The 12471-nt window shown below is 43.0% G+C and overlaps 2 protein-coding genes across 2 annotated transcripts in view; one reads left to right on the forward strand and one right to left on the reverse strand.

The window, feature by feature from the left end:
* Nucleotides 1-2461: 2461 nt before the first annotated feature.
* Nucleotides 2462-11699, reverse strand: LOC115559597 (cytosolic phospholipase A2 gamma-like). Its single transcript, XM_030378537.1, is given in 15 exon segments — nt 2462-2748; nt 3029-3197; nt 3667-3742; nt 3744-3839; nt 4256-4407; nt 4600-4683; nt 5236-5376; nt 5509-5634; nt 6186-6263; nt 6543-6683; nt 6949-7054; nt 8125-8332; nt 9908-10050; nt 10650-10763; nt 11451-11699. Coding segments are annotated over 15 exon segments (1779 nt in total). The 5' UTR covers nt 11571-11699; the 3' UTR covers nt 2462-2723.
* LOC115559599 (cytosolic phospholipase A2 gamma-like) overlaps nt 10660-12471 on the forward strand; it is a 10379-nt gene continuing 8567 nt past the window's right edge. Inside the window, exons 1-2 of the mRNA XM_030378553.1 lie at nt 10660-10791; nt 12310-12471. The exon at nt 12310-12471 is cut by the window's right edge and continues 318 nt beyond it. The gene's annotated coding sequence lies outside the window, so the exon portion shown is untranslated. The remainder of the gene's footprint in view (nt 10792-12309) is intronic.

Raw genomic sequence — 12471 nt, forward strand, 5'->3', positions numbered from 1 at the left:
TGACGACCAATAAAAAACTACAGTGTTACCCCTTATGTTTTTTTTCATGACGACCAATAAAAAACGACAGTGTTACCCCTTATGTTTTTTTCATGACGGCCAATAAAAAACGACGGTGTTACCCCTTATGTTTTTTTTCATGACGACCAATAAAAAACGACAGTGTTACCCCTTATGTTTTTTTTCATGACGGCCAATAAAAAACGACAGTGTTACCCCTTATGTTTTTTTGTCATGACGACCAATAAAAAACGACAGTGTTACCCCTTATGTTTTTTTTCATGACGACCAATAAAAAACAACAGCGTTACCCCTTATGTTTTTTTTCATGACGGCCAATAAAAAACGACAGTGTTACCCCTTATGCTTTTTTTCATGACGACCATTAAAAAACGACAGTGTTACCCCTCATGTTTTTTTTCATGACGACCAATAAAAAACGACAGTGTTACCCCTTATGTTTTTTTTCATGACGACCAATAAAAAACGACAGTGTTACCCTTTATGTTTTTTTTCATGACGACCAACAAAAACTACAGTGTTACCCCTTATGTTTTTTTCATGACGGCCAATAAAAAACGACAGTGTTACCCCTTATGTTTTTTTTCATGACGACCAATAAAAAACGACATTGTTACCCCTCATGTTTTTTTTCATGACGACCAATAAAAAGCGACAGTGTTACCCCTTATTTTTTAATTGATAAATATCGAAAACCCCTTTGTTTTTTTCATGACGACCAATAAAAAACGACAGTGTTACCCCTTATGTTTTTCTTCATGACGACCAATAACAAACGACAGTGTTACCCCTTATGTTTTTTTTCATGACGGCCAATAAAAAACGACAGTGTTACCCCTTATGTTTTTTTTTATGACGACCAATAAAAAACGACAGTGTTACCCCTTATGTTTTTCTTCATGACGACCAATAACAAACGACAGTGTTACCCCTTATGTTTTTTTTCATGACGGCCAATAAAAAACGACAGTGTGACCCCTTATGTTTTTTTTCATGACGGCCAATAAAAAACGACAGTGTTACCCCGTATGTTTTTTTTCATGACGGCCAATAAAAAACGACAGTGTTACCCTTAATGTTTTTTTTTCATGACGACCAATAAAAAACGACAGTGTTACCCCTTATGTTTTTTTTCAAGACGACCAATAAAAAACGACAGTGTTACCCTTAATGTTTTTTTTCATGACGGCCATTAAAAAACGACAGTGTTACCCCTTATGTTTTTTTTTATGACGACCAATAAAAAACGACAGTGTTACCCCTTATGTTTTAATTGATAAATATCGAAAACCCCTTATGTTTTTTTCCATGACGACCAATAAAAAACCACAGTGTTACCCCTTATGGGGTAACACCCCATTAGGGGTAACACTGTCTGGTTTTCCCCAACCCCCTCGCCCCCCTCCTGCCAACCCAACTCCGTTGTGATTGGTTACCTTCCTTGGAGCGCACGCGCGGGCAGATTGTACCAGGCATGTGGGGGCGTGGCAGGAGTACGTCTACGTAGATGTTTCCCTGAAATGTGAACAAGTGAATCGCAAACGTTGTACCGAGTGTTTAGCGCTCTGCACAGCCACCCCAGACTGTCAGCAGGGAATACGTCGAAATGCATGTACGTCATTATATGACACTTTGGTATGGTTAAACATGACTATCAATCATTATAACAACGTTGATAGGTCATAGAAGTCGAAAAAGCATAATAGGTCCCCTTTAATGTATGCATACATACATAAACACACACACAAACACACACATACATAAACACACACACACACACACACACACACACACACACACACACACACACACACACACACACACACACACACACACATACACACACACACTGACATACCCCCCCCCCTGTAGTTTGTTGCGGGTCCCAGGGGGTTTTCATCTGCAGTGAACAGGAAGTGTTGAGCCACACCGTATGTATCACAACGAAGGCATCATGACACGTGACGTACAATATGTACTGCACCTTTATTGTTGTGAGCACACATGTGTCTAAAACAGAATCCCTCAAGACCACGAACAATACTGAGCGGACCGAGCAGGGAGTGGGAATACTAAATGCAAATGCTAAAGTTAAAAATGATGCATTATGAATTGAAACGCTACGTGTTGTTTTTAAACATACAAGCATGGTGTTAGTTACAATGTTGGCAGATAACCTTATAATAAGGTACGGAGATCTGATTCAACTGATCATTGATTGGAGTCAAACAAATTTATTTGAGGCTGACCTTCATCACTTCTGCATGGTGAATATTATCTGTGGCTCGGTAGCTGGGAAACAGAAAGCTCTGGAACGTTGGGTGAGGAAAGCATTGTATTATACAATGTGGAGGATATTAGTCATAAGTCTGAGTGTGTGTGTGTGTGTGTGTGTGTGTGTGTGTGTGTGTGTGTGTGTGTGTGTGTGTGTGTGTGTGTGTGTATGTGTGTGTGTGTGTGTGTGTGTGTGTGTGTGTGTGTGTGTGTGTGTGTGTGTGTGTGTGTGTGTGTGTGTGTGTGTGTGTGTGTGTGTGTGTGTGTTTTATTATAAGGTTATCCATTGACTGATTCCTGACACCAGCTAGTCTTCCTTCCAACAGTTGCACAAATTAATAATAATGTCAAAGCCATCAAAGAGATCTCTGGTGTCAAACCGAAGGAGGACAGTGTCAGCCGCGTTGATGCTAACGTACAGCCATACTTTAGAGAGCAGAGTCTGTCCCGTTCCTGGAAAATAAATAGAAAGAACCCTGTTAGTGTGGTAGTTTGAGTCTATTTCACTTTATGCTAGGAGCAAATCAATCATGAACTCGTCTTGTTCCAAGGCTAAAGACACACACACACACGCACGAACACACGCAAACGAACGCAAACACACACACACACACTCTCAAATACACACACACACACAACCATCCACACAAACATATGAACATCCTTACAAACACACACATACAAACACACACATAGAAACACACATACAAACGCACACATACACACACAGTACCTGCGGGCCTGCCTGCGCGTGGCAGCGTTCTGGATCTCCCTCACGATGGCGTCCTTGTTGTTCCTCATGTTGTCGCGCACTATCTCCTGCAGGGCGGCGATCTTCTCCGGGCTGAAGGGCCTCTGGAAGGTGCTGTACTCCACCATCCTGGCCTTGACCTCGGCCTCATCTGTGCGGAGGTAAGAGGTGCACAGTGTCGTTCACGCCCAACGAACCATTTCACTCACGCGTCGTAACGTTGAATAGGACACATGTATAACATCCACCAGTGTTATATCTGTAACTATGCCATGATCATCTTTCTGTTGAGTTTCCATATTGTAATTATTTAATTTGTCAAGAATGTCAGAATTGTCGTAATTCTTTACTTTATTATTATGTTTACAATTTTGTGTATGTAGTCATTTTTTTAATTGTTATGACATTTTGTAGGTCCTTCCTTTTCTGGGCCAACCTTTGATTTTCTTTGGAGAAGAAACACCCCAAAGATCAGTGTAAAGATACATAAATCTAAAGTTTTGAATGTTAATGTTATGTTACATTTGGTATTTCTTTCGGCCACAGGGCGTAGACAAGCCACCTAACAGATATTATGGGGCAACCATGAAGATCCACACGAGACATAGTGACCGCTAGACCTTTGCAGTTGATCCTGTTGAAAAGAGGCATGAATATGATGGTGGGTTGGTCATTCTCCCCCGGGAACACGGGGGAAGTCCTTGGGCCAGTCTTTGTCTAGCAGGACCTGCTCGTCTATCACTGGGAAGGGCTTCCCAACTGCAGCTGCATAGTCCCTGGCAAGGGTCAGAGTCTGGGGCCAAAGGTATGGTGCAGAGATCATGGTTATCATTGGTGATGATATCAAGTGTATGAAGTCATTTCAAGATTAAAAAAAAGGATTCCCTTTTGGTAAAACAAAACAAAAGAAGAGTGATTCAGTTGCATCAGTATCAGTTGTGCAATCAGTGTTTCTGATAGACTCCAGAACGACACCATCTCCTGCGATAGTATCGGCAATAGATTTCATAGTATCACACTTGTGAAAATCTGTGTTTGGTCTTGGTTGATTTTAATTCCTCGCCCATTAGGAATCTAGGAAATGAATCTAGATCATATCGTATTAAATGGCAAACAGAATTTGAATGTGTTTTGCTTCAGGGCACAGGGCAATACTGATTGGTTTCATGAAGGCAGAAAGTGTGTGGGAGTATACGGCCGGCCGTTCACCTCAAACATTTCCCCGGCACTGAACTCTGGTGCTATGAGGAGGTCTACGTCTCTCTTCTTCCCCAAGAAGGATTCGTACGGCAAGTTGATGGAGATGCCCGCGTCGATCAGGTTTAACACCCTTGACTGGAGACAATCAGGGACCTCCGAATCTGCCCGGCAACCAGGAAAGAAAGACTTTCTCCTTAAGATTTCTTCAACATCCGACTCTAGTAAAATCGACTACTTGGATAGTATTCTTTCACTTCTTTGAAGATCAATTTGTACTTCATTGGTTTAAAACAATATGTAATGACCAAAAAATAATAATAATATATTGGCTAAAAAGCGTTGAGCTGTCTGACCTTTGACCCCGTAAACGAAGTTTTCTGTTGTTCCCCACTGCCATTTGATCAGCAATGGGAGAACCACTTCCATCAACTCAGTAACTGCAAAACAGGATGAATTCAACACTTAAGCTCAACGCTTGGCACTGAATTCATGGTGTACTGTAACGATCACATGATCCTATTTTCTAGAAAAGGGGGTGGTTATCAATAACATTTTAAAACTCTAACTCAAAAGAATGAAACCCTTTGTTCAAGAAACGAAAAAATGCATTGAATTTAGAAAGCCCTTTAAATGTGATACATCTACAGTCTACTCTTTACACCAATGCTTACTACAAAAAAATAAACACATATCCTTATTTTCTCTGATTCCTTTTCACTATTCTCTGTCCAGCTGCTTTGGTTAAAGTGTGTGCAAAACTACTTAAAGTAAGCCTATCTGATGATAACAATGTTCTGGTCATGTTGACATTTCTTCCATGAAGTCTCTATCCTAGAATGATTCTCACACAGACAGAGATTCGTTGGCGGCCCTGATTACAACAAAGTGGAAGTAACACGCATGCGCATCACGTGACCGCATCAATGACGCAGGCCTGTGCTGTTCTGTATCAGGCTGTGTATCCTGAAGGAAGACTGTCACTGACTGACCTGCAACTTTATATACCCCATTGTCCAATTCCTTGACCCAGGTCTGGACGATTTCAACCAGCGCCAGGTTCCTGCGCTGCAACTCTTCAACCTGCTTCTCTTTGGTCAAGTTGTGCAGAGGCACCACCTCGAGATGCTTATCTAAGGAGGGGGGGGGGGGTGAAGAGGGTCTCATAAGCAACATATACGCCTACTTCTAGTTGATATTTACCAATGAGGCAACATTGTACAGGATTTGTTATTATTTAAATTAAACCAATGAAAGTCCCTGACCAGAAACCCTTTTCTGCAGCTCTTCCAGTTTAGCCAAATCCGTGACATTTGTGATTCCAGAATCGAGCATATCCACCAGAATAGTCAACGTGAAATAAATACGCAGATGGTCCTTCAGGGCTGTACCTGCAAAGCCAAAAGAAACAGTACAGGGCACACTGCAGATGAAAACAACATGAAGCTCACTTATTGAACGTGTGTAGCCGAATGCAAATCATGGAGCACGACACAATGAGCACCGTCGTATCTAAATGTGGAGGCATGTCTGTGCCAGAGCCCAGGGCGTATCTGAAGAGATGAAGAGGTAGGCTGGAAGACCTGAGGGCAACTTACAGCTAGAATCATTGGGGCCACCCAACGCAAACGGAGAGCGGAGATCACTCAAGTACCGCTCCAGGGTAGCTAACTCATAATCAAACAGTAGTTTTAGTAGCCAAACTAAAAACTATCTAGAAACCAGCTTGAAGGCGTTGGCCAACCTGCCTACATCTTTGACTTGTTGGATCCTGGACATTAAAAAGGCATTCAGTAGTTCTGCAAAGTCAATAGCAGTGATCAATGTGGTGACCATTCTTAAAAGAGTAAAGAGTTCCTCGGTGATGAGATTCCGTCTTTTTAGGATGACACTGCTGAGGTCTACCATATCAAGTCCTAATGAATGGTTTTGAATGAATTACCAGCTGTTAACTTATTCATCCAAGGAGGCGCAATCTCTGCAATGCTGTCCTCATTTGCCAAAGCAGAACCCACAATACCTGCAGAACAACATTACGATGCACGCATACACCCACCCACACATACACATGCACACACACACAAACACACACACACACACACACACACACACACACACACAAACACAAACAAGCACACACACAAACACACACACGAAAAAACACAGACATACCCACCCAGACAAACATCCCCCCCATACACACACACACACACACACAGGGGAAAGTGTTGTGGAATTAGAAAACAAACATGAAACAGGAAGGACGTGTTTTCATGTTTATATTAACCAGGAAAATAACCTAGCAGTTGAACCATATCCATCTCTGGCTTCCGTTCCTTGAGCTCCCCTCCCTCGAAACCGCTGCCCAAGTAGGCAGTCGAAACAAAGTGACCCAACTCTGGGAAGCCTGCCTCATGAGGGGTAAACTCAAACCACACAGCTTAGAGAGAGAGAGAGAGAGCGAGAGAGAGAGAGAGAGAGAGAGAGAGAGAGAGAGAGCGAGAGAGAGAGAGAGAGAGAGAGAGAGAGAGAGAGAGAGAGAGAGAGAGAGAGAGAGAGAGAGAGAGAGAGGGTTACAAATGAAAATCCATTTCCTTAAATAAATCCAAGTTTGTATTAATGTGTGCTTTTATGCGTTGGTGTGTGACTGTGTGCATGCCTGTGTTTGTGTGAGTGTATGTGTGTGTGTGTGTGTGTGGTCCAACCGTCTGTTGTGTTCGTATTGAAGCACTCCTTCTCTATGGCGCTGTAGACAGGGTATGGGTTGGTGCTGTCTCGACTGGCCTCGGCTGACAGGAGACGTTGATCCATCTATGCGACACCAGACAGACTCTCAATGGACAGACATGAATGTTTGGGTTTGTTCTTGGTGCCTGAGGCTGTATTATGAGAGTTCAGGGTTGTGTCAAAAGGATAACGATTATCTGTGTCCACACAGTCCGACTATTTGCTACACTTAAAATGGATCTTAATTCACTGGTTATTTTTCCACTATAAATGCATCTCCTTAAACATAACATCATTAGCCTGATAGCATAATTGCTTAAGTTATATTTTATGGTTCAGGTTAGATTTAGCGTAAAATATGCCAAAGTCAAACAGATGACAGATAGTGATTATAGATTGGCTTAGGATATAGCCAATGAGGCACTGTGAATCAGCAGCGTTAGGAGAGTAGAGTTAGGTTATCACAATTTGGCCAAAATATGACTTAGGCATTCATGCTATGAGGCTATCGATATTACTATACAACAATAGTAACCCAGATCATAATAAACAACACTTTATATCAGATATTAGCATTCATCACGACAAAGCCATCACGAATCGCAAACAGTATCATGTACATACGAAAAAACACATGACACTACAAGAACATAGACTCAAACCAAAGCCTGGGGCAGGGGCCAAGGTTGCCCCGAGACACATTACGTGAAACGATCTGAGCCAATCCCAAAGTACCCATGAAACAACCCCGCTGCCCCGCTCTCCCTATGGTTACACTACACCGCCTTGTTGGAATCATAAAGACACACCGAACATATGTACGTATGGCCTTGGCCTGTCTCCAGCCAAACAGATGACGCTAATGAAGTAGTCTTTTGCTTTATTCGCTATTGACGAATTTGGTTGGAGGTTATGCGATTTTCTCAGAAGGTCTTTCTCAAAAGGAGAAGATGCTTTTGCGTTTCATCTTTTCATCTCTTGAAAACGGTTTCCATCAGTCCCTCTCCTTACTTTGTCATTAACTAAAACTCCCTCCGCTAGCATCGATCGTTTTTAAGTTTTAGGAGTGCCTTTCATCAAGGCTAGACTGACCTGCAGAAGGAAACAGAATGTGAGCTCTGTATGACATCAGCATGGCTACAGATAAACCTTACATGTTTCATGAAGAGATAAGAGGTCAGCACACCCCAGACCTCTGACAGGGAGAAGTCCTCATCTTTGGATTTGGCCTTTAGCCACCAATAAGGCCCAGGAACTATTAAATTAACTGGGCTCCACCAAGGTATATCTCCGTGGACCCCCTGACTGGAAAACACCTTGTTGACACTCCACTGAGGATCACTGTACAGCAACGCCATGGTCCTAGGAGACACACACATCAACACACACATAAACACACATACACGCACACACAACACAGGCTCCATGTTGACACTCCACGGAGGATCACTGTGCAGTAATGCCATGGTCCTCGGAGACTCACACGTGAACACAGACACACACACACACACACACACACACACACACACACACACCACTGGCTCCATGTTGTCACTCTACTGAGGCTCAGTGTATTCTGGCATTCCAGTGGTACTCAATAACCGGCCACACACTCATCTACTTCATAGATCTGTTCTGTTGTTTACTGCAGCCACACTGTCAATGTTAATCAATTAGAGCACAGAGCTATCTCTGCCTTTAACCTATATAGCTCAATGTAAACATGATTCTAGAGCCCACCTCGAATATAATCAGCGACACCACAAAACCTGCACCGCTTATTACTGAACCTTCGGTGGATACATCTCTTTAATCAGGTCCAAGCTGTTAGTGAGTGTTTGAAAAGGAGGGATAATTGCATAATTGCATTGTAATTGCTGACCTTTGCCATTAAACTCCTTGCACCCTGCGAGCACTTAAGTCTGGCACTACTAAGCATCTAGCCACTGTCATTTTTCAAATGAATGTCAACAGGCTCTTCACTACATTTCAGTCCTGTTTTAGAGTGGTTAATAGCCCTGAGACGACACGACTTATAGTCCTTTACGATATCATTCTAGGGGACCCCCCCCCTACTGTAACTCCCTGCGTTCCTGTCTCAATCAACACAGCCTCACTCAACAAAACCTCTCCAATATTCCACCTGTTCAAAATGCAGCAGCAAGACTGCTTGCAAAATACATTAAAATAATTTAAGCCTAGTATAGCATCTCTACGCTGGTTACCCGATTCGTTAAAAGGCTTTTATCTCGCTTGTCATAATCACTGTCAAATTTTTCACATTCAATTTCTGTACGTCTTTGTAAAGCACTTGGTAGCTTGTTTTTGCAAAGTGCTCTATAAATAGAGCAGTAAAGAAATACATAAGCAGAGGTACAGGCCCCAAGAGGACCCAGAGGAGGGAACAAAGTGCTTTTTTGGAACTGCCGGCCAATAAGAGGCCTCATGCTTTTCTCTTTGCTGCTTGGAGACACTACGGCTGCATTCCTAAAGTCCATCGGTCGATCGCTGCTTGTTATGGGCCTGATAAAACTCCAGATGTTTTCCTCAAACTACAATTATTCTCTGACAAAGTAGTACAATTGTTGAATTGCTGATGCAGCTTCACGAGAGGTTTTATTAGCTTGCAAATCAGCTTAGGAACCAGGGAGCCATCAGTGTGATCCAGGAAGAATTATAGTGATTCTTCTACTAAGACATTAGACGTAGCCAGACCATTTCTTTAAGTCGAACCCTCATGTTAAAATATTCACGCTGAGCAGCCACTCTATGGTAATAGACAAGCAAGCGTCAGGCAAATATCAGCAGTCTATATTGACGATAGTACAGTTCTAAGCAAAGTCCCGGGTAGGTACCATCTTTACTTATATATTTTTTGTTGAAATTAATATTGACATAATAATAAAAAAAAAGAAAAAAATATATATATTTTTTTACCATGTGGACCCAGACACTCCTCCCATGTAGAGCAGGGTGTCCAGCAGGTCGTCCTGCCCCATCTGCTGGAGAGACCCCAGGAGAGCCACAGCTGCCCTCTGCCCCCCCCCAGAGCCCAGCAGGGCGATGTGGGGCACCGAGTCCTGGAGGAGGGGGGGGGGGGGGGGAGAAAAGGAGAATCGCTCAAATCATAAAAAAACATTGAGTACAAAAAATGCCTAAATTGCGTTCTACATTTTGTCTTAATCTACTGTAATGCGTTTATATCTCATTAACCCTTGTTTAGAAAATAAAATATCCACATGGATAATATAGATGGTAAAATATATAAAATATATAAGATATGCTTTGCATTAAATATAGACAAAAAAAGGACTAGTGCAAGCATATTAATAATTTAAACAGTATAGCAGTAAGGATAATGTCTAAAGAAAACCAGTATTAAATATGTAAACAGTAATACTGTAAACAGTAGGATAGTCAGTCCAGGCCAGGAAGGACGGAGGGGTTGTTCATAGAAGCTAACGTAGCCAGTAAACACTGTGACCGCCAACAGGGGACAGTCAGTACACTGTTAACGGGAGGGAGCGGAAGTGGTAGTGGTGGGAAGGGGGACAGAATACGCAGAGAAGTCTATCTCTCCTCTTCCTCTCTTCAGTGACAAATTGGACCGAATTTGATGGTCTGCCCATGGCATTAAATGGAGGGTAAACGGTTGGTGTGGTCCACTTATGTAACTCACCGCTGTGCTGCTGATGTTTAGTCTACCAAGGGACGCCAGCACCACCTCCTTCCTCTGACGGATGAACTCCGCCTCGCCGGGGCTCAGAGCGTCGCTGGGCCCGCGGACAAGCTGCTGGGAGAACAGTGGAATGACAGAGAGTGTGAGTGTGTGTGTTGGTCTACAGGCGCAGGACACCATGGTGTCCTAGGACAGGGGTACCCTGAATTGTCATCGGGACCTTTCGCGGGCCGCCTCGTATGCAAAAGAAAATTATGCTCTGCCACAGCTTGCATCAAAGAGCGCACAACGGCACTCCGCAACACAATTATCACAACGCAATTACTACCACAACAAAGCCTTGGCCATTGGGCAACAGTGCAATGTTGCTCCCAGTGTTCAAAGAAGCTCCTAAAAGCTACCTTTTAACATACCTATAGGTACCTCCCTATATAGGCAGGTTATACATTTGTTTACATATTTCATTAATAATTGAACAATCTCTCTGATGCTGCAGCACTCTGCCCTGTCTCTCAGTGAAGCCTGGGGCCCCTGCGTTATTATTTCTGTTACATAGAAATTGACATAGTCCGAATCGAGGGAACAAATGCAAATGAACAAACACACTCACAAAGAAACACAAAAATACAAAATCGGTGTATTTCATATTTCCGGGTGGATTTTTACCAGATGTGAACATACGAATAGATTAGCATAGTAGGCTACACAATAGATTATTTAAGTCAGATTTGGCCTGTGCACAACATCACCAGAGGAGAGCGAATGGCAGACTTTGGCGTTCAGGTTATGAATCCCTCTCACCTTGGCACTGGTCTCTGGGCTGGGCTCCGCTGTGGCGTTCACTGGCTGGGCTAAAAGACCTCGGAGTGAAACACAGACGAAGCAGGCCAGCACGACCGCGCGCCCGCGACAGGACACCATCCCGGGAAGAGCGTGGAACAGGTAGTCGAACGGGAGGAAGGCTCTCTCTGAGGCTACGTCTTCTGCTGCAGCAGTCCGACCTGTGTCCCTGTGTAGCCCGGAGGCGCTGCTATACCTTTATAGAAACCTGTGTTTGGTTCAAAGGAACACACCCAAATACAATCGGCAAACACAAGAACAAACAAACCCACGCCACCCCCTTGTGTTTCACAATCCAGCTGTCTTTCCTAATTCTGTGTGGATTTTATCCAAATGTGAACCCACTGAAATAATTATGCAATCATGCATTATTTGCAGACTCAGATTCTTTTTTTTGGGCTCTTTAAATATAAAGAGAAAGTCGACTCTAGCATTCAATTAAATCCTGTTACATTTGTTAGTTTTAATCCGACTGTACATTACTTTGAAAAGTACGAACCTCAGTTTCGTGATTTACATCTCACTTGACCTCACTACCAGAGGTCCACGGTGTAATGTTTTTTTTCACCACTGGTATGCTGACAGCGTTTCCCGCCTAATTTATTTCCCTTTGGCAGCCCTCAGTCAAAATTTGGAATCCTAAATTGGCCCTCAGCTGTCAAAACTTTGAGAACCCGAATCTAGACATAATTGTTACCTGGCTTCAATTAAACACTGATTGTTCGTCTCCGATGTGATGAGCACTGCAGAAAGCACTAAAACACAAGCAAGGTCACGTATGTTGTAATAATGTATCCATGCTTTATGATTTCTCTTTTAGATCTTCTTCTCCTGTCTTTCTTCTCCGAGGCCTTAGGTTTCCAGTCGATGTCACATCTGACCCTGTGGAACCATCCATGGCTGCGACTGAGACACAGGGGCCTGCAAGTATCCTTCTTTCCCACCATAGATCTTGCATGAATGCGATTAATAAGCGCGTATG

Source organism: Gadus morhua, chromosome 2 (assembly GCF_902167405.1).
Source record: "Gadus morhua chromosome 2, gadMor3.0, whole genome shotgun sequence".
NCBI lineage: Eukaryota > Metazoa > Chordata > Actinopteri > Gadiformes > Gadidae > Gadus > Gadus morhua.